The sequence below is a fragment of the Hyaena hyaena genome, unplaced genomic scaffold, assembly GCF_003009895.1.
Source record: "Hyaena hyaena isolate Hyena2069 unplaced genomic scaffold, ASM300989v1 scaffold_112, whole genome shotgun sequence".
In the NCBI taxonomy this organism is placed as follows: Eukaryota; Metazoa; Chordata; class Mammalia; order Carnivora; family Hyaenidae; genus Hyaena; species Hyaena hyaena.
In genome coordinates this window covers 3,583,728-3,608,000 of record NW_024080744.1, presented here as the reverse complement: position 1 = coordinate 3,608,000, position 24,273 = coordinate 3,583,728, and the positions used below count along the sequence as shown (strand labels likewise).

The following is a 24,273-nucleotide window of genomic DNA, read 5'->3' as shown; positions in this document are numbered from 1 at the left end:
AAATTTAAAAAAAAAAAAAAAAAAAAAACATTAAAAAAAAAGAGGTGAAAGGAACTGAGTTCAATTTTTTCTCAGCTATTTTTTTCAAAATGTTCCACAGTATTGAAAAAGATAGGAATCTTTCCAGTTTGTTTTACAAAGCTACCATAAACCTGATACAAAAACATGATAAATGTAACTCAAAATAAATTACATACTTGGAAAAGAATCAAATTATATATTTACTAAATAAAAATAAGTAAATAAGAATTAGAACAGCCCAGGGTGTCTGGATGGCTCAGTCGGTAAGCATCTAACTTTGGCTCAGGTCATGATCTCATAGTTTGTGAGTTCAATCCCCACATCAGGCTCCGTGCTGACAGCTCAGAGCCTAGATCCTGTTTCAGATTTTGTGTCTCCCTCTCTCTCTGCCCCTCCCCCACTCATGTTCTGTCTCTGTCTCTGAAAATAATAAACACACACAAAAAAAATTAGAACAACCCAATTTAAAAATGAATAGGATTTAGGGGCGCCTTGGTGGCTCAGTCAATTAAGTGTCCAACTTCAACTCAGGTCATGATTTCTCGGTTTGTAGTTTTGAGCCCTGTGTCGGGCTCTGTGCTGACAGCTCAGAGCCTGGAGCCTGCTTCAGATTCTGTGTCTCCCTCTGCCTTTCCCTCTGTCTCTCTGTTTCTCAAAAGTTAAATAAACATTAAAAAAATGTTAAATGAGTAAAATTTATGAACAAACAGTATACACCCACACATGACTAGTAAACATAAAAGGTTGAGCTAGTAATCAGATGAAGGTATGGTGCCATTTTTGCCCATCTGATTCACTAAGAATAAAAAGATTAAAACATTGTTAGTACCTAGTGTGGGTGAGTATAAAGAGAAACAAGAACTTAAATGTTTTGTTGTTTCAAGTGTAAAACTTTTCTGAAAGAGCAGGGCACCTGGGTGGCTCAGTCAGTTGAGTGTTGGACTTTGGCTCAGGTAATGATCTCATGGTTTGTGAGTTTGAGCCCACCTTCCGGCTCACTGCTATCAGTGAAGGACCAGCTTCAGATCCTCTGTCTTCCTCTCTCTCTCTGCCCCTCCCCCACTCACTCTCTCTTTCCAAAATAAGTAAACATTTAAAAACTTTTCTGAAAGAGCAGGGCACCTGGGTGGCTCAGTCAGTTGAGTGTTGGACTTTGGCTCAGGTAATGATCTCATGGTTTGTGAGTTTGAGCCCACCTTCCGGCTCACTGCTATCAGTGAAGGACCAGCTTCAGATCCTCTGTCTTCCTCTCTCTCTCTGCCCCTCCCCCACTCACTCTCTCTTTCCAAAATAAGTAAACATTTAAAAACTTTTCTGAAAGAGCACTTTTATAATCTAAATGTGTTTTTTGGATTGTGATGTATACTACTGACTCAACAATTCCAGTATGTAAGAAAACATAATGACACATATAGAATACAGTGATTTGGAAATAATCAATGTGTGGGCAAAAATGTATCTACAAGGCTTTCAACACACATTATTTACGACATGAGAACTTTCAATGCCACTAGAGAAATTTCTCACTGGAGAAAACATTAAATAAGGATCTAGTGAAGTTTTGCCACCATCTAAAAAAAAAGATATACATCTATATTTATTAATGTCTATTGTATATTCAAAGAAAGAAACAAAAAATCAGGTTACATAATAATATGGAGAATGAGAAATATAATTTTTATAAATGGAAAGATAAGACTAACAGATAGATCCATACAAATATCTAACAGTAACCATTTTTTTATATTTTAATCATTTTTTAAGAATAGTACTTGAATTTTGTTTTCTGTTTATATAACTTCTTAATTATCTAAACTTCTAATAGTTTAGTAGAGAGTTCTTTTCACTATCTGTGGTGAAGAACCAGTTCTGTTTCATTTTGTTTTTCTCCCAATTAGTTGTGGATTGATACTTTATTAAATACAGTAAAAATGAATTACTAGGAAAAAACGAAGTAAAAATAAGTCAAAAATACAAAACACACTTTTTAAGTATGAGATTCAACAGATATAATATTCTCTGTTAAATTGGTATAAAAATTTCTGAATATTTACTCTCTTTCTTTCTTATTTCATCATAAATCAGTAGCTCATGGAATGACATTGTGTAGTATTAGTGTAGTCATTAGAGGCATAGAGTCTAGGGCCAGACATCTAGGTAAAAATCCCAGTTACTAACTCTGTAGCCTGAGCAGGTCACTTAAACTCTCTGAACTTCAGTTTCCTCATCTGTGAAATGAATTCTATGGACTGAATATTTATATCCACCCCTCACCCACAATTCATATGTTGCAGCCTAATCCCCAATGTTATGGTATTAGGAGGTGAGCCTTTGGGGGTGATTTGGTTATGAGGGTACAGTCCTCATGAATGGAATTAGTGTCCTTATAGAAGAGGCCCCAGTGTGCTCTCTGGCTATCTGCCATTCTGCCATGTGAGGTTACAATGAGAAGTCAGCAGCGTATAATCTGAAAAAGGGCCTCAGCAGAACTTGACCATACTAGCAGCCTGATCTTGGACTTCTCAGTCTAAAAAACTGTGAGAGCTAAGTATTGGATTTTTAAGCCACCCAGTCTATGGTGTTTTATTATAGCATCCCATACTAAGATAATGGGCATGAAAATGGTGCTTTGTATTGTGATTATTAAATGGAGTAATAGAGAGAGAACACTTAGAACATTGCTTTTAATTATTTAAGCACTATTGAAATGCTTTCATTTGTTATCACTAGTATTGCTTTTATAAAAGAAGTAGAATTTAATAACGGGGAAAATAAAGCCAATGATATAGCAGTCAATCTTGAGACTCTCCTAGAATGGAGAGTTAAAAAATCAGAAAACCTAAAGAGTAGAGATATAAGATGCAACTTAAGAATTACTTTCTTAAGAAAGGGAACACACAGTTGGAATGAGACCAATAATCGAAGATGTAACTGAAGAAAAGTTTTATAAGAAAAAAAACTGAGTACGGAAACACAAAGAACGTACCTCTTTCCAGGTAAAGTAGATGAGAACAAGATACCTCTGAACTCATGACAGCAATATTTTGAATTATAAGAAGGTAGAAAAAATGCAACATGCTTGAGGAAAAGGAAGTTTTTAAAAATTACGTCTGGTTTCATTTTTTTTAAAGTGCTATGTTTTTTCTTCCCTGCCTGCTAAATACAGGAATATAAATGGAGAACTATATATTTACAGAGAAATGGTTATGTGTCAAGAAATGTATATTCAGCCATGTTAATTTGCATGTGTAATGTTAACAAAAATACATTCTCAGCTGTGCACTAGCTCAGAAAAGTTACCATTCACATAACCCCTCTTGAAAAAATTACTTGGAAAAAAATTACTTGGAAATGGGTGCTAGCAAACTGAGAGATGATTAAGAAAAAAATAAATAATGAAATCATTATCCAAAGAACTTGCCAACCTCCCTCAGTGATTCCTGTCACTAAACACAACCCTCATCTCATGGCAAATGTCTTCAGAGAAGAGACCACAATGATGAGAATGTGGAGAGACTAATGCATCCTTTCATAATGGCTTCTGAATAAAACTTCAGAGCAAACCTCATTATGAGTTTTTATTCCTCATTGTAGGAATCAGTCTATAATTTGACACAGAAAAAATAAGACCTATATAAAAGTCCTTCAGATATGATTTATCTTCCCAAACCCCAGTTAAACATGATTATAATTGTGCAAAAAGAAGGCAGGGGAGCGAAAAATGAAAGACACATAAATACTAACATGATAATGTATTCGTTATACTTTACTTTGAAATAATTGTACATTTTTATGTAGTTGTAAGAAAAATATCAGAGATCTTATGTACGCTGTATGCAGTTTCTCTCAATGGTAAGATCTTGCAAAATATACTACCGTGTCACCACCAGAATATTATAATTGACACGTCTACCATTCTTAATATTTCTCTAGTTTTACTTATACTCATGTGTGTGTTTTGTGTGTATTTAGCGCTCTATAGAGTTTTAAGATTTGTAAGATGCATGTATTCACCCACCAAAGTCAGGATCTAATGCTGTTCTATCTGTCTTTTATAACCACAACACCCATCCCATCACTAACCACTAATCCTCACAATCATTAATCTGTTCTCTTTTCCTATAATTTTGCCATATAATAATGCAGTATGTAATGTAATGTAACCCTTTGGGGTAGTAGTATCCCATCATATGAAATACCTCATTTAGTTTAATCATTCACCCATTGAAGGGCATCTAGATTACTTCCAGTTTGGAGCTGTTATGAATTAAGTTCTATACACATTCATGTATGGATTTCTGTGTGAACGTTCATTTCTCTAGGATATGTGCTCTGTAGTACAATTGTTGAGCTGTATGCTAGTTACATGTTTTGTTTATTGGGGGTGCTCGGGTGGCTCAGTTGGTTAAGCATCAGACTCTTGGTTTCAGCTCAGGTCATGATCTCACAGTTTGTGGAATTGGGCCCCACACCGGGCTCTGCACTGGAAGCACAAAGCCAGTTTGCGATTCTCTCTCTCCCTCTCTCTCTGACCCACTCCTGCTCGTGCACACATGCATACATTCTCTCTCTCAAAATAATTAAATAAACATGAAAAAAAATAAAGGAAAAAACCTCCCATTTTGTTGTTTCAAGTAGCTGTACCATTTTAAATTTCTGTCAACAGAGTGTGAATGCTCTCATTTCTCAGCTTTCTCAGCTTTTGGTATCATTACTATTTTTTATTTTATCCATTCTGTAATTATAATTTTCAGTTTTAATTTGCAGTTCTCTAATGATTAATGATGGTGAACAGTAGCCTGTCAAACATCTTTCATGTCATCTGTATGTCCTTTTTGGTGAAATGTCTCTTCATGTCTTTTGCCCACTTTCAAAGTGGATTTTTTTTTTCTTTTTTACTGATGAGTTTTGAATCCATTATGGTCAGAAAATATATATTCTGAATGATTTCAGTGTTTTCAGTTATGTTGGGCTTTGTGTTCTGCCCCACAAGATAGTCTGTATAGGTGACTTTTACATGGATGCTTAAGAAAACTATGTATCCTGCTATTATTAGGTGGAGCATTTTGTATATGTATGTCAATTACATCCCGTTAGTTGATCGTGTTGTTCAGATCTTCTGTATCCTTGGTGATTTTCTTTAGAGTATTTTTATTATTTAGTTAGAGGGGGATATTGAAATACCTAACTATAATTTTTACATGAGTATATTTTGAATATGTTTTGGTTTCTTAATTGACAACATATAAAAAGAAGCACAGCATATGAAAAAAGGGTGCAAAACTTATATACAATATATAATTTAGCATGATAAAAAACATGAAAAGTATAGACAGAAAAGTGCCAAAACAAATTTTTTCACTGTAATTTTTTTTAAATGATTGAGTTAAAATTGACATACAATATTATATTAGCTTCAGGTGATTTGATGATTTCAGGTGATATTTCTATATGCTGTAAAACGATCACCACAGTAAGTCTACTTAATATCCATCACCAGACATAGTTACAGAAGTTTTTCTTGTGATGAGAACTTTTTAAGATTTAATTTCTTCACAACTTTCATATACAATAATATCACTAACTATTGTCACCATGCTGTACTTTACACCTCCATAAAGTTATTTATTTTATAACTACAAGTTTGTACCTTTTGATTTTTTTTAGCCATTTGCCCACCCCCTGCCTCCCACATCTGACAACCACCAATCTGTTCTCTGTATATATATTACCTTGGTTTTGGTTGTCTTTCTTGTTCATTTTTTTGTGATTTTGAGATTTCACATACAAGTGAGACCATACTGTTTTTGTCTTTGCCTGCCTTACTTATTTCACTTACTATAATGCCCTCAAGATTTATCCATGTTGGCAAAATGTTACTCTTTTTCATGGCTTTCATTTTAAAGCTTTCAGCTTTTCATCATTGAATTTGTTAGCTGCGTGCTTGTCATATATGGTCTTTACTATGTTGAGATACATTTCCTACATACTCATTTTGTTGAGTTTTTATCATATATGGATGTTGATTTTTGTCAAATACCTTTTCTGAATCTATTAAGATGGTGATACGATTTTTAATTCTTCATTTTATTAACGTGATATAGCACAATGATTACATATGTTGAACCATCCTTGCATCCATGGATTAAATCCCACTTGATTGAAGATATACAAGTCTTTTCATGTATTATTAAATTTGATTTGCTAATGTTTTGTTGAGGCTATTTACACCTGTGATTATCAGGCATATTAGAAATATGTTAAACAACATTTTTTTTAAGGGGTGGGGCGCCTGGGTGGCTCAGTCAATTGAGTGTCTGATTTCGGCTCAGATTGTGACCTCACGGTTTGTGGTTTTGAGCCCTGCATTGAGTTTTGTTCTGACAGCACAGGGCCTGCTTTGGATTATCTGTCTCCCTCTCTTTCTGCTCTTCTCCTGCTCTTTCTCTCTCTCTCTTTGAAAAATGAATAAACATTAAAAAAAGAAAGATGTCAAAAATTAATGACAATACACATTGTGATAGAGCTATGGGTAAATTATTGTCTATCTTTAGATGTTTTTGTGATTCCAAAAACAATATAAAAACCTTGAAAATTACTTATTGGATGGATAACATATGCCCTTATTGTAGATATTTGATAACTAACATAATGCATATTTTTCAAATTTATTATTCCTCCCTAGACCTTCAGAAACCACTCAAAATTATGTTTCAGAAATATAGTGGGCAAGCACTCATCATATAATATCCTAAAAAGGGGAGAACCTTATTAACAATATTAGTCTTGCTAATGGTGATCTTAATTTTAAAAAAGTACATGGTTGCAATTTCAAGAGTAAGACCCACAATATAATATTTAATATTGTTTATTTCTGCTGTTATAGGACTTTATGTTATTTTTATCTGTGTGCGTGTACGTGTGTTCGTGTGTTAACGTTTATTTGTTTTTGAGAGACAGAGCAGGGGAGGGCCAGAGATAGAGGGATACAGATTCTGAAGCAGGCTACAGACTCTGAGCTGTCAGCACAGATCACGATGCTGGGCTTGAACCCACGATCTGTGAAATCATGGCCTGAACCGAAGTCGAATCCTTAACCAACTGAACCACCCAAGTGCTCTAATTTAATTTGTTTTTAAACAACTGAAATTTCTTTATGACAAGATTTCTGAAAATAGTTTTGATATTTATTTTTAAGAGAACCTTGAGATATTTTAGAAAATATATTTTATAACTCCAAAGTATTATCTTGTATTCAGAAAATTATCTTATATATTTTATAAAATATGTATATCCTTATTACAATTTGAGCCTGTGATTCTAATTTACTACTTAAATTTTATTCTAATATTTAACTTCTCATCAAAACAATAACTATACCCATAAGAGTTTTCATTTCATTTTCCCTTAAATAATATTCTTTTTAATTTGTCCATGCTTCATGGAAAAATATGTTAATCTTCAATCCAATACCTATCAAAATAACACTCACATTCTTCACAGAGCTAGAACAAACAATCCTAAAATTTGTATGGAACCAGAAATGACCCCAAATGACCAAAGCAATCTTGAAAAAGAATTGTGTGTGTGTATATATATATATACATGTATATATGTATGTATATATATATATAATTGTGTGTATATATATATATTCCATTGTGTGTGTGTATACACACACACACACACACACACACACATACACACACACACACACACAGGAATATTACTCGGCAATCAAGAAGAATGAAATCTTGCCATTTGCAAGTATGTGGATGGAACTAAAAAGTATTATGCTAAGCGAAATTAGTCAGAGAAAGACAAATATCATATGACTTCACTCATGTAAGGACTTTCAGATACAAAACAGATGAACATAAGGAAAATGAAGCAAAAATAATATAAAAACAGGGAGGGGTACAAAACATAAAAGACTTTTAAATATAGAGAACAGAGGATTGCTGGAAGAGTGGTAAGAGGTGGATAGACTAAATGAGTAAGGAGCTTAAGGAACCTACTGAAATCATTGTTGCACCATGTGCTAACTAACTTGGATGTAAATTATAATAAGTAAATAAATAATAGAAAGTTTAAAAAAAGAACATAAATAAATAATATATTTTAGTCTTCCTTTGGAAGCAAAAAATTAACACCTAATAGTAATTTTTCCCAGTTCAAAGTCTTCTCACTGATGTATTATCAAATAGTCTAAAAGTTTTTATTCTGTTATGTTCATAACATTTCACCAAACACCTATGTGTATAATTTCAGGCAAATATTAGTTGAACAAAGTCACCTTTCCTATATTCAGACCAACTCATACCACATTAAAGTTTTTTATCTCCTAGAAAATGAAACTCTGTACAAATGTCTGCATAGAAATTTTAAAATGCAGTAAAATATTTGGGATTTTTAAATAATACTGATGATAGTGTTTTGTCTACATTTACCAATGTAGGTCCTAAAGGATCAGGTTGGTAGAAGAGAGGAGATACTATCCCAAGCTGCTACATTCACACTGCAGTGCTTTTTTATAGTATATTTCAAGATGTGTTTACAACCACCTTGACATTTGTGAGGGTCAGATTCAGGAATAGTTACTAAATCAGTGTTAAATGTTTTGTCTCTTTTATTACCAATTAATCAAGTGATCTTTATAAAACATCCAAACTGAGGTCACCCACAGTCTTTCCTTTTTTTTCCCTCTAAAATAATTGAGAGAAAATAGTTTATAATATGTACTTTGAGAATCCTTTTAAGAACATGAGTAAAATTTGACTATTTTCTAAAAGATAATTTGAAGGAAAGACCCTTATATTTGATCATGTATACATAGTTTTTACAGGAAAAGGGATAATAGCTTATATGTCTAACGAGCTTTTATAATAAATAAGAGATTATCATGTCAATGGAAATAGGCAAGAAATAAAAAAAATAAGAATTTACACGAGCTAAAACCAGCCAAAATTCATTTTATGTTTTTTTTAATTTTTATTCATTTGAGAGAGAGAGAGGAATGAGAGAGAGAGAGGTGGGGGCATAGAATGAGAGAGAAAGAGACAGAGAATCCTAAGGAGGCTACATGTTTGGTATGGAGCCCAGTGTGGGACTCTATGCAATGACTCTAGGTCATGACCTGAGCCAAAATCAATAGTCTCACTCTCAACTGACTGAGCCACCCAGGGACGCCAAAACTCATTTTAAAAAGACCTATCTAGTGCAAATTAAAGTGTAAAGGTGGTAATATTTATCTGGTAATTAGTATTAGATTCAATAAAAATTTATTGGCCAAATAAATGAAGCAACAGTTTTCACCCATCAAATTGGAAAAAACTTTTAAATGATATTATTTCTTACAATTGACAGGATATCCAAACAAAAAATAATAGTATCAGGCAACTATCATTTCAAACTAGTGATATTAAACATCTAGATTTTATTTTGGCATATAGCTTTTGGATAAAACTAAGAGAAATACATTTTAGAACAGAATACAATCATTCTCAAACAAATTTCACTTTAAAAAACAGTTGACAATAATGTTAATATAAATGATAAGCCAATATTGGCTTAATCTATAAAAGAAAAATTATTTTAAACTGTATCATTTAAACAAACAAGAATTAGAAAATAAGAAATTCTATATTAAGGTATATATAAATAGATATGAATTCCAAATATTTCTATCCTTCATGAGAAAATTTTACCCAGTATATGGTCAGATGGAAATAGAAAAGAGCAAAAAGCAGATACTCTAAATAAGGTCACTAAACAGAAAGTGGGATTTCTTCTTCCCCATCAGCCTTACTTCCAAAGAACGGTAGAAAACTCTGAGTCAGAAAAGAAAAAGTGCCAATATACCCTTGTCATATTATTGACACTTCTTAATGTTTGGGGTTCTCCTAAAAAATTATTTTCTTCATCTACAATTTATCTATGGTGCCCAGAAACCACTGACTTCCTGGAATTTTTATTAAGAATTCCACATTCTTGCCATGTTTTTCAGATACTGTGAACTCTGCCAATAAATTCTAATAAATTTTCACTTCTTTTCTTTCAATAACATCTTAGAGAGTATGATTCAGACTCAAATTAATCACCGATCATGTTAATGCTTCTTAGGAATTTACTTCTGATACCCCTTATTATATTAAATCAAACCTGATAGTGTGCTAGATCATTGCTCTGGTGGGTTTTCACAAAAGCACTGGTATTTAATATGATTTATACCTGGTTTTCTGTTAATATCTTTGCTTATTGTATGCTTTACTTTAAAAATAGACAGTCTTAGCAAATGGCATCCTCTTAAAATATATCATTCTCTTAAAATATTTTACAGGAAGCATTTTAGAGTAAAATGTGTTACTTATTTTATATTATAGTCACATAAGAGTGAACAAGAACAATTTATTTAATTTATAGTCAAAAATTAATACTTAACTGGTAGTTTGGAAAAAGTATGCATACATACATGTGTTTTGCTTACATAAAAGATCAATTATATGCCAAGATTATCAGGAAATTTAAAGACGGTTGTTGTTGTTTTTTGTTTTTAAGCTTTGCAGCAAAGGGGCAGCTCTAGGAAAACCATTTGAAGCATCTGCTGAAAATATAGCAAGTGTGGCAAGTTTCATTGAGACAAAGCTTGTTACATGCTATCTACGCATGAGGAAACCGGACCTTGCCCTGAATCACGCACACAGGTAAAATGAAGTATTCATAACTGCAAGTAAATGCTGTTCATGCAAGGAGAGGGCGCTATGTGAGCTTGTATAATCAACTTCCATTTCATTTAAATTTAAAGACAAAACAAAAATCTTTTCTTTAGTACTTGATTTATGTTAAACTAGATGATCATAGAGATGGCAAAGGGCATCTCAAACCCTAATGGAGAAAATAAATACATAGACAACTACACATAATGCAGGAGTGAATAAGGTAAGGGGTGAGAAGGATGAGAAGGATTTCCAAAATTGCACGAGATATGGAGAATGGTGAAGGGAAATTCAAACTATAAACCGTAAGCAAAGACTTGACAGTGCATGGCTTATGTGATGATAGGATGTCTGATTCAGAGGATGCTTTGCAAGAATTGATGTGACAGCTCTCCAAAGGTGTGAAACACTTTTTATTATTGTCCTTAAAGATTTCTTTTCATATTTCTATCTTTCTTCAGAACTCTGTATCATTTTGTTATGTTGTGGCTTCCCAGAAGCCCCCCAGGCCTCTTTTTCTTCTGAAAACATGAACCTTTCATATGTCCTATTTCCTAAATGTCGAACTCTTACCATGGGTAATAGCTTAATACACAGCAAAGATAAAGTGATTATGTTATGCCTTTCAAATAACTGTTTCCTTAGAATGCCTCCTCCCTTCCTTGCCTAACTTTGAGCGATTTACCTAGAACCTTTTGTCTTGTCCAATCTCTGATCTCACACATTTTGCACTTCTTTTGGAAACAAATAACAAAACCAGTATCAACATGAAAAGATAATACCTGTCTTGTTAAAAACCGCTAGGAAACCTAACTATCGGTTATATTAAGACCCATCTTGTGAATGGGAGATATTCCAGCATGGGAAACATCCTTTACAGCTCCACATCCATGAGGATTTAAAAGATCTACTCAAGATCCCTCACAATCATAAGGAATCCTCAAGTTTGTAGGCTTACGCTTGCCATCAAGGACTTGCAGACAAAATCTCTGAAATTCACAAGATAACCTGTTTGAAAGAAATTTTCCTGCTTAAGTAAACTACAGGACCTAAAGGCAGAGTCTCTCTTTGACACCAAAAGAAAATTCAACCCAATACTTTCTGGAAACATTTTATGCAGTCATAGTTTCCAAACCTAATATTGGGATATACAGCCTGTCAAATAATTTTATTCCATTTCCATTTGAAAGTATCAATATTGGAAATGTAACATATATTTCACTATGTCAAAATATTGGAATTCCTTGGCTACTTGGGTGACTTGTAATCACAAGAGAAAAAATATTTGAAATTGGAACTGACTCAGAAAATCTATAAGCATATGTAAACAATAATAAATGGAGATGCACAGAAAGTAATTATCACCTTCTCCATGGTTTTCACCACACATAAAGAGGGCCACCAGCATGGCCAACTTGTTAAGAAAAATATCTCCTGGATATCAGAATGGATTTGATGGATTGCTAAATTATTTTTTTAAGTTTATTTATTTTTGAGAGAGTGAGCTGGGGAAGGGCAGAGACAGAGGGAGACACAGAATCTGAAGCAGGCTCCAGCCTTGAGCTGTCAGCACACAGCCCAACACAGGGCTCTAACCCATGAACCATGAGATCATGACCTGAGCCGAAGCTGGAAGCTTTGCTGACAGAGCCACCCAGGCACCCCTAAATCATTTTTAATAATAAAAGAATTCCAAATGCCATGATCATATCAAAACTCAACTCAGTGTTATAAAAATAAGTGATGAACATAAATTTAAAATTACACTGTAATCCAAATATAAGAAACAATAAAATGCTACAGATCCTAATAATGCTTAAAAGATAAACTTCAATAGTTTCACTGTTTAGATTTAGCAATTTTTGTTTTAAAACTAAGTGCGTTCTTTCAAGACTTGAAAATTGCTGAGGATAATTTAATGGTGAATAGTAAAATGATCTTACCAATTACATTCGGGTTAACTTTTATCTTTTTTTCTATTGTAAAATAACTTTTGCTTCTGTTTCTAAATTTAACGTTAAGTAAGAAATGGAAATCAATAAGGGTTAAACAGTCAATTCATATAATTAATAATGCACCAAGTCAAATCATTTTACTGGGCTTGTCATACTGCAGAACTGTAACAGTCAGTGCATATGATTCTAATATTAAAGTGTTTTTAAAGATCTCAGATTTTAAAACACAGACTAATATATAATCAATAAATATATTTCTCAAAATAAATTAATTAATTAATCAGAATTCTCAATCTATAAATAGCTACAATCATTAGTTATACAATGAATGCAGAACTTTGCTTTTGTATTATTACCACATTGTGATGGTTGATACTAATCATGAATCAAAATTAAAATATTCCTTTTTTGCATTTATTTGCATTTGCTAAAGCATTCTTTCTTTAATTTTATGTAAATGTGAGGTCTGCTGCATATCTTTAGGAGATTTGTTAGCACAAAAATTAGCTTAAAATCCATCATGTAGTTTGCTTCTGATAGAACTAAGTGCATATTGTTTTGTCATGTGGAAGACTACAGAAACCATAACTTTATGGTTTTAAGTTCAATAAAGATAAATTTTGCAATTAATCAGCTGTGTATTGTTATTTAAAATATGAAAATAACTGATATAAAGGCTCTAGAAACAATTATTAACAATTTTTTTCCTAATAACATGTCCAAAGTGGCACAAGCGATGCCTAGATTCACCAAACACAACAATTCTGTGCTTACCTCATCAGATTAGTGCCATTGTTTATCAGGAAGTGTTTTGAATATTCCTATGATTGATTTCTACTCTCATCAAGAGTAGAAATCCTGCTATAACTCTTTTTCTATAATATAATTATATTTTGATACATATAATTGTAAAGATTTTAATGATGCATGCCATTTTTTTGCATGTTTCTCAGCTGTAGATTCTTGTTTGTTTTTGTTGCAGAATTTTGATGCCATAAGGTAGCAAGCAAGATGAAATCTAAAATACCAAATATGTAGAAAAAGATCCTATTTTCAAAATTTTTTTATAATGGTGGCATCTACATTCATTCATTCATTCATTCAACAAATATTTATTGAGTGCCCACCAATACCCTGTGCTATGCTAGTGGGGAACCAATTGTAAACAGGAAATGTATGGTATTTATACACATTAGAAGAAATGTCAAAGTGAAAAACAAATGATTATTAATAAATACAGGGGCTCCTGGGTGGCTCAGTCAGTTAAGCGGCGGACTTCGGCTCAAGTCATGATCTCGTGGTTGGTGGGTTGGAGCCCCGTGTAGGGCTCTGTGCTGACAGCCAGTTCAGAGCCTGGAGCCTATTTCAGATTCTGTGTCTCCCTCTCTCTCTGACCTTCCCCTGCTCACGCTGTCTCTCTCTCTCTCTGTCTCTCTCCAAAATAAATAAAACATTAAATAAATAAATAAATAAATAAACATGAAATAAATAAATACATACATACAAACATACATACATACATGAGGGAAAATTATGTGATAAATCTATGAAGGAAATAAGCATAATTTCATGTTCCAGAGGCAGTATAGTATATTGAATCAAAGAAGAGACTGTAATCTGACTGCCTAGGTTCAAACTTTGACTCCTCCACTCATTAGTTAGCCTGAGTTTAATTTTCTATGAAGTTAGGTTATAATAATAGTACCTACTTTACAAATATTATTTCACTAAGTTTTGTGAAAATTAAATATAAATCCATGAATTTTTTATTCCATCCAATGCAGAGTTACTGGTATTGGACTCATCTTTCTGCTATAAAAAAAACTATAAAGCTGGACCAAATATATTAAGCAACTGTTTTCAGACATTGAACAGTGGTCACAGCAGGACTATGATGCTTGAGAGAAGGAAAACACACATGGTGAGCCCCACAATTTTTCAGTTTTTTTTTGGGGTTATTTTCCTGCCCTAATTCAGGGAGATGGATATCAAGTTAAATTGTCTCACTGAACCGAGGAGGCAGAGATTAGAATACCAGGATGAAAAAGAAAAAAAGCTGTAATTTATAGGGTAAGTGACCAAAGAAGAGGTAGCTGTGTGAGATCAGGGTAGAAGTCTGCATGAGGATTTATTACAGGTTCTTGGCCCATGTGAGGAGTGAGGCTCCATATAGCAGAGATTGCCTGCTGCAACACTAAATGCTAAACAGAAATATGAGAGAACCTGCCGTGATGGAACATGGTGGAGTGCCCACGTGAAAAGACCTCACTGGGGACCTCAGGCATTCAGTCAAGACTCCAGAAAGGCCATATTTAAGAGTAAGGACCATGACCTATAGAAAGGACCACATATTAGGATTAAGCTTAAAACCAAAATAGACCTGCCCTAACAAAGACTAAAGCTAAGCATGACAAGAAAAAGTGGATACACCATTTAATTACTTGATAAGGAAAAAAAAAAAACAAATTTGCAGGGATGATGTCACAATCTGATTCCTTATACAGTTTCATCCAAAATGCCCATCATGAAATTAAAAATTAATACACATGCAAAGAAGTAGTTAAATCAGACTCATACTTAAGAAAATAAACAAGTCATAGAAACAGACACCAAGCTGCCCCAAATGTTGGAATTGTTAGAGAAAGATTTTAAAGAAGCTATTAAAAATAGGTCCAAGGCCCTAATTTCAAACTATATTACAAAACTAACAAAGAAATCAAACCTGAGTGGTATTGGCATATAAACAGACACAGAGATCAATAGAACAGAATAGACAAATAGCCCAGAAATGAACCAACATATATATGAAAATTAATCTATGATAAGGATGCCAAGAACATACATGGAAAAAGGATAGTCTCTTCAACAAATGTTGCTGAAAAAACTGGATATCCATGTGCAGAAGAATGGAATTAGACCCTTATCTTATACCACATACAACTGAAAATGGATTAAATACTTAAAAATTAGATCTGAAAGCATAAAAGTCCTGGAAGAAAAGTAGGGGAAAATCTCCTTGACATTGGTCTTGGCAGTGATTTTTTGGATAGGACACCAAAGTACAAGCAATGTATATCAAATGTATATCAAAACAATGAAATATCACCTCATACCTATTAGTATAGCTATTATGAAAAAAACAAGAGGGGTGCCTGAGTGGCTCAATCAGTTAGGTATCTGACTTCCTCCGGGGCCATGATTTCACGGCTTCTGATTTTGAGCCCCACAACAGGCTCTCTGCTGTCAGCATAGAGCCCACTTAGGATCCTCTGTCCCCTGTTCTCTCTTCCTCTCCCCCATTCTCTGTCTCCTCTCTCTCTCTCTCTCTCTCTGGCTCTCTCACTCTCGCTCTCTCTCTCAAATAAGTAAACACTTTTTAAAAAAGACAAGATAACAAGTGTTGTCAAGGATATGGACAAAAGGAAACTCTTGTGCACTGTTGATGGGAATGTAAATTGTTATAGTCATTTTAGAAAAAATAGAGAGTCCTCAAAAATTAAAAATGGAACTACCATATGACTTAGCAATGCTACTCTAGATATCCAAGGAAATAAAGTCAGTATCTTGAAAGGGTATCTGCATTCCCATGTTCATTGTAACATTTTTCACAATAGTTAAGATACGGAAACAATTTGAATGTCAATTGATGGGTGAATGGATAAAGAAAATCTGATATGTATACAAACACATACACACATGCACACATAATGGAATAGAATTCAACCATAAAAAGTAAGAAATCCTGTTATTTGTGACAACACGAATGAACCTGAGAATGTTATGCTAAGTGAAATAAGCCAGACACAGAAAGACAAATATTGTATGATCTCACATGTGAACTCTAAAACAGTCTAACTAAAAAAAATCTAGAACCTAGAATGGTGACTTCCAGGGCCTGGGGGGTGGGGAAAATGAGAAGATATTGGTCAAAGGTGACAAATTTTCAGTTATAAGATGAATAAGTTCTGGGAAGCCAACATAGAGCATGATGACTATAGTTAAGAATACTGTAGGGGCACCTGGGTGGCTCAGTGGGTTGAGCGTCCGACTTCGGCTCATGTCATGATCTCACGGTTCGTGGGTTTGAGCCCCGCGCCGGGCTCTGACAGCTAGCTCAGAGCCTGGAGCCTGTTTCGGATTCTGTACCTCCCTCTCTCTCTGACTCTCCCCTGCTCATGCTCTCTCTCTCTCTCGGAATAAGTAAAACATTAAAAAAAATTTTAAAAAAGAATACTGTATTGTATATTTGAATCCTGCTATGTAAGTAAGTCATAAATGTTTTCACCACACCAAATGAAAAAAAGGAACTATTAAGGTAATTATGTGTTAATTAATTTTATTGTGGTAATTTCACAATGTGTACATGTATCAAACCATCATATTTTTACCTTAAATGCATGCAGTTTGTGTCAGGTATACTTTAAAACTAGGGAAATTTTAAATTAAAAATTGGTAAGCAAAAGTAAATAAAGTTTGGCCATTAAATTCAATAGTTCAGTAGCATCAGGTAAGACAAAATAATTCTCACAACTTAGATGAACTTAAACAAAACCACAATACTAATTAAAAAACAAATGGGAACATTGCTGGTGCCAGCAATGTGTAGGCTACTAAGTATCAGTATGGATATGACTTGTAGGAGGATAATAATAGGAACACAAAAGGAAAATGTTTGGTCTTACCTGAATATATATATATATACTGGGTACCTCACAGTGTCTTGCTTTGAGAAAATATATGTGTTACTATCTTAAAGACATTGCCATCCATTTCAAAGAAAACATTACAGTATCCACACTCATTTTTCTCAACTCTTAGAAAGGCTTGAGCTAGGAAATGTTTCTTCCTAATTTTATCCTTCAACAATCCGTTGATTACTGGTTATTCATTCCAACTGAATGAAATTAGCACAGTCTATTAGTTTGTGTGACCATGTGTGCATGTATGTTTATATGAGCTTAAAAGCATGAAGAAAACAAATGGAAATGATGGCATAAGGATATCTGGTTGGACTTTTTGCAAGTTAGGCATTTTGACTCTTGAAAAACTTAGGGGCACATTAAAAATACCATATGGATCATTAGTACCTTTATGTCTCTCGCTCTTCTATCCTCACAAAAGTATATTTACCTGGAAGAAAGATACTTCCACTGAAGATTATATGAAACATAACTCTAAAAGAATATAAAACATTCTAATTTCTGTGGAAGGGCAGTGTTTACTGTACCCTACTGCAGGGAACAGCCACAATACCTTTCTGCAGTGCAAAATTGGCCACATAAGATCTAGTTCTCAAGCAGGAATGAGAACAAGTATTTCTCAAACACCTACCATGTAGCAGGTGTGATTAGGGACTTCATATGCTGTCTCAGTTAATCTTTCCAGTAACTTCCTGAGTTTTCCTTACTACCATTTTGCAGGTGAAGATAGTACATCTAGAAAATAACATTACAGTAATTCTTCTTACTCCTAAAAACTCTGGCGTCATATGATTTCAGCTTGGAAATAGTGAAAAACATACTATCTATAAAATCTGGAGGGGTTCCTACCCAGATTGGGGTAGCAGTGGGATATAGTGAGCATTGCCCCTGAAATCATAAAATTATAGGTTCGCCTTCCACTTCTCTGACTGTGAAAAGTCTTGCTTTTCACATGTGTGATTTGTGGATAATGATATGTAGCAAGTCTACTGTACAATATTGATGCAACACAGCTTTTAAATCACAAGACTCTAACACATATCATCACAACTTTTTTTCTTCTTTTTTACCTGAAGCCCTGCCTCTTGTGACTATCACATGAATTAAAAAAAATCATCTTGCAATATAAACACATAGCCTTATTTGTGTTAAAAAAAATTAGATGAGAAAAAAGATAATGGAGTTTAAAGCAAATAAATTCCAAAAAAATAATTAAATATGGTCATATATTTTATCCAAGGAATATAAATGTCCAAGTGTCTAAGAATCATTATTTGCTTATCTTAATAAGAACATAAGAAACGCACCCTGATGGCTCAGGCATCTCATTTAAAGTTTCTTTTCTAAAGAAGAAGAAGAAACAAGAGAAGCAGGAGAAGAGGAAGAAAGAGGGAGAGGAGGGGAAAGAGATAGGAGGAGGGAAAGGTGAAGGAGGAGGAAGAAGGACAAGTAGAGGGGGAGGAAAAGGAAGGGAGGGGGAGGAAGAGGAAGAGGAAGAGGATGGAAGGAGAAAAGGAGAAGAGGAGGAAGAGGGGAGAAGAGGAGGCAGGGAGGTGAGGCAGAAGGAAAGGAGGGAAAGGAGACAGCAGTGACTATATCCGATAAGAGAGAAAAAGTTAAGACATAGCAAAGGCAAAACAAAACAGATTGACCCTCTCTTGAGTTTTCAGTAATAAGCAGATTCTGAAGCTGGATCCAATTTTTGAGTTGCCTGTCCAAGTTGCAAAAGATATAATAAAAGGACTATACTCACAACTTTTTATGCTTGTTTTTAAAAATTATAACAGAATTTGAAACAGATTAATTACACTAACCCTGGCTTCGGCATTCCTGTATTTACCCCCATTATACTTTGCCATTCCTCCAATGGCCTTTCTCCTACCCTCATCATCTGCCCTTACATTCAAGTTGACTACATTTTAGTTTATAATCATCTTGCTTGGTGTTTTGTATCTAATCCTAGTTTGCACTCTTTCTCTTCTAATAATTTAGCCTAGCCTCAACTCTGGATTCACTGTCCATTTGGCTTTTATCTTTCCTTTCTTTTTACTCATTGATATAGAAATGGTTCATAAATGAAGAAGCAGTGTAATATAATGGAGCAGTATTCTTATGCAACAATGCATCTGCTGTCAGGGCTCTTCTTTAGAATGTGAATTTACCATTTATTGCTGGTTTGTTCCCCTGCTTTTGATTTCTTAGAAAACAGACCAGGGGTTGGGGCGCCTGGGTGGCTTAGTCGGTTAAGCATCCGACTTTCGCTTAGGTCATGATCTCGCGGTTTGTGGGTTCCAGCCCCGCATCAGGCTCTGTGCTGACTGCCGGCTCAGAGCCTGGAGCCTGTTTCAGAGTCTGTGTCTCCCTCTCTCTCTGACCCTCCCCTGCTCACGCTCACTCTCTCTCCTAGAAATAAATTAAAAAAAAAAAAAAGAAAACAGACCAGGGGTGCTAATGCACAATTCCCATGCTGAGTACTGCCTTCAGGGAAATGTTGTTAATTTTGGTCCTTGAAACTGGTAAATAGGCTGCACAGGCACACCTTGTGTTTGAGTTTATTCCTGTTATTTTTTTTTTTAATCTTTATTTATTTTTGAGAAAGACACAGAGTGTGAATGCGGCAGAGGCAGAGAACAAGGGAGATACAGAATCGGAGGCAGGCTCCAGGCTCTGAGCAGTCTGCACAGAGCCCAATGCGGGGCTTGAACTCACAAACCGTGAGATAATGACCTTAGCTGAAGTTGGACGCTTAACCAACTGAGCCACTCAGCCGTTCCTATTCCTATGTTATTTTAAGATGTTTCTTTTATATTGGTTTTCCATTTTCTAAGACACGAGCTCTAAAATCCATTCTGAAGGAATGAACAAGTCATTTAGCCTTTCTGCAACTTCTTCCTCTGTAAATTCTGAGATATTAAAAGCAGTCATGTCCTTAAAATTTTGAAATGTTCTAAAACATGTAATTAGTATGGACTAGGGTAAGTATGAATAATAAAAACAGCAGAGATAGGTTTGTTTCTACTTCCTGCAAGGTCAAGTGATTTTTTTATTTGAATTCAAGTTATTTAACATACAGTGTAGTATTGGTTTCAGGAATAGAATTTAATGATTCGTCACTTACATATAACACCCAGTGCTCATCCCAGAAAGTGCCCTCCCTAATTCACATATCCCCCTACCCACCTCCAACAGCCCTGTTTGTCCTCTGTATTTAAGGGTCTTTTACGCTTATATCCCTTTCTGTTTTTATCTTATTTTATTTTTCCTTCCCTACTTTTATGTTCATGCTTTCTTTCTTAAATTCCATGTATAGGGGAAATCATATATTTGTCTTTCTCTGACTGACTTGTTTCTCTTAGCATAATACACTCTAGATCCATCCCTGTTGCTGCAAATGGCAAAATTAAGATTTCATTCTTTTTGATCACCAAGTAATATTCTATTGTGTTTATATACCACATCTTCTTTATCCATTCATCAGTCAATGGACATTTGGACTCTTTCCATAATTGGGCTATTGTTGATAGCACTGCTATAAACATTGGGGTGCATATACCCCTTTGAATCATCATTTTTGTATTTTTTGGATAAATTCCTAGTAGTGCAATTGCTGGGTCACAGAGTAGTTCTATTTTTAATTTTATGAGGAACCTCCAAACTGTTTTCCAGGGTAGCTGCACCACCAATAGTTGCATTCTCACCAATAGTACGAAAGTATTCTCATTTCTCCACATCCTCAGCAACATTTATTGTTTCCTGAATTGTTAATTTTAGCCTTTACAACAGGGGTGAAGTGGTACCTTATTGTGGTTTTGATTTCTATTTCCCTGATGATGAGTGATCTTGAGCATCTTTTCATGTTTCTGTTAGCTTTCTGGATGTCCACTTTGGAAAATGCCTATTTACATCTTCTGCCCATTTTCAAACTGGATTATTTGGATTTTAGGGATTGGGTTTTATAAGATCATTATGTATTTCGATACTAATCCTTTATCTGAAATATCATTTGCAAATACCTTCTCCCATTCATTGGTTGCCTTTTAGTTTTTGTTGATTGTTTTCTTTGCTGTTCAGAAACTTTTTATCTTGATGAAGTCCCAGTAGTTCATGTTTGCTTTTGTTTTGCTTGCCTCTGGAGACATGTCTAGTAAGAAGTTGCTGCTGCTGAGATCAAAAAGGTTGCTGCCTGTTTTCTCCTGTAGGATTTTGATAGTTTCCTGTTTCACATTTAGGTCTTTGATCTGGTTTGAATTTATCTTCGTGTATGGTTTAAGAAAGTGGTCCAGTTTCATTCTTCATGTTGATGTCCAGTTTTTCTAACACCATTTGCTGAAAAGACTGTCTTTTTTTCCATTGGATATTCTTTTCTGTTTTGTTGAAAATTAGTTAGCCATACATTAGTGGGTCCATTTCTAGGAAGTAAAAATCCTCAAGCAAATAAGGATAGAGGGAACATACCTTAATATCAAAAATGTCATATATGAAAGACTTGCAGCTAATATCATCCTCCATGGGGAAAAACTGAGAGCTTTCCCCCTAAATCAGGAACATGGCAGGGATATCCACTCTCACCATTGTTGTTTATTTTAGTACTGGAAGTTCTAGCCTCAGCAATCAGACAACAGAAAGAAATAAAAGGCATAGATTGGCAAGAAAGAAGTCAAACTTCCATTCTTCACAGATGACATGATGCTCTATGTAGAATACTTGAAAGATTCCACCAAAAAACTGCTAGAACTGATACATGAATTCAGCAAATCCAGAGGATATAAATTCACTGCACAGAAATCTATTGCATTTCTGTACACCAATAATGAAGCAGCAGAAAAAGAAATCAAGGAATCAATCCCATTTATAATTGCACCAAAAACCCTAAGATACCTAGAAATAAACCTAACTAAAGAGATAAAAGATATGTATATTAATAACTATAGAATGCTTATGAAAGAAGTTGAAAAAGACACCAAGAAATGCAAAAATATTCCAGGCTTATAGATTGGAAGAAAAAGTGTTGTTAATAGGTCTATACTACCCATAACAATCTACATATTCAATCCATTCCCTATCAAAATAAGACTAGCATTCTGCACAGAACTAGAACAAACAATTCTAAAATTTTTATAAAACCAGAAAAGCCCCTGAATAACCAAAGTAATGTTCAAAAGAAGAAAATCAAAACTGGAATTATCACAGTTCCCCACTTCAAGCTGTATCACAAAACTGTAGTCATCAAGACAGCATGGTACTCGCACAAAAACAGAAAATAGACACATAAATCAATGAAACAGGTCAACTGATTTTTAAAATAATTCTAGATTTTCAAGGATTAATTCTGTAATTATAAATAAAGTAGAAGACCTATAAGTTTTCTTGTAATGTGGTGAAAGAAGCTTCAGCAATCAAAGACCTGAATTTGAATTCTTGCAACATCACTTTTAGCCTTGACTTTTACAAATCACTTAATTTCTCTTTGTTTTAGTTTCTCTGAAGTTTTCAGCATCTCTGAATAAGGCATAATGACTATATCTTCCTCAACCCTTAAGGTCACCATTGTGTTTTATTTCAAATATCAGGTGATTAGCCTAAAATTTTGCAAGTATCGAACACACACATTTCTTTTCATGAGCACCTTTACTCTGTTTAGCACAGTGAGGGGTTAGTCTATGTAATGCTCATGAACAAAGTGAAAACCATTTTGATGGTGCCCATTGGGACATATTTATTTTTAGTCTCCTGGTTTGTTGCCTTTACACACAAAAAATCTCCAGACAACTAGTTAGAAATTGAAGCAATCAAGACCAAAACTAAAATTGAGGAAATCTAAGAAAATACAAGGAACTGATGAATCTTGGATGTCCAGAGATGTTAAAAATAATTAATTTTTTAAAATTGAGGACTACCCACGTTTCCAAATTTAACCAACATTGTTTTAAGAAATTAAAGCTTATTCTCATGAATCTGCCTCACCCAAGCTAAACTGCAAAATTGGCATTTGTATCTTATTCTTGAAGCAACTTTCCTTTATGTTTTCCAATCTTTTCAGTCTTAAGGATCTTGTCTGACATATTTGGCATGGAGAAGTCACTATGTAATCTATGACATAGGCCTATAGAGCCACAAGTAGCAAGAGACAAACTTGGGCCAGAACCAGTTTTTATTGGAACAAGTTAAAAACATGGCCCAGATGCCACCCCCTATTCATTTTATAGCTCTTGCTAGCCTGTGTTGGAGGTTTTAAATTTTCTCTTCTTTCTTTACCAGATAGGAATTTCTTGTTGAGTGTGCCTGACTTGCTCTGACTTTATTAGTATATACCTTAGAAGAGCTGACTATCTTACAAATATAGGTATGAGTCTACTATTCATTTTACTTTTCACAATTCAAGAACGTGTATTTCAAGGATATAGATATTTTATATCATTGACAACATAGTATTAGCCTCAACTAGCATTTCGCAAATCCTGGGGTCATACTATTACCTCTGTATTTACCTAAATCCTCTGTTACTTCTTCTTCTGTTGCTATGGCAAATATTCCTTATGTTTATCCTCTCTCAGCCTTGTGATCTTTCCTCATTTTTCATAGAAGTCTATAGAGCAGCCATATGTTAAGCTATAACACCTTTAGTTTGCGAAGAAATGTCTCCTTGATGGCACTGCCTATAATGTTGCTCTGACATACAATTCTTAAACTCTTCTTCACTGGAGGAAATGCAAACCGTGTGCCTTTCCTAGGCTACCTGAGGCAAAATAATTTTCTAATTGGATATAAATGTTTTTATGGTATTATTGATTATTAAGCTTTTGTTAGCAAATATGACTTTTACCAAAAGACAGTAATATTGACAGTAGTATTTGCTATTTTTATGGTGTTTCACAAGAGATT

The 24,273-nt window shown here is 34.3% G+C and overlaps 1 protein-coding gene across 1 annotated transcript in view; it reads left to right on the top strand.

The window, feature by feature from the left end:
* The window catches only part of SPATA16 (spermatogenesis associated 16), a 208,960-nt gene that overhangs the window by 50,690 nt on the left and 133,997 nt on the right, over positions 1-24,273 (top strand). Inside the window, exon 3 of the mRNA XM_039236522.1 lies at positions 10,579-10,724. Within this exon, the coding sequence (XP_039092453.1) occupies positions 10,579-10,724 (146 nt within the window). The remainder of the gene's footprint in view (positions 1-10,578; positions 10,725-24,273) is intronic.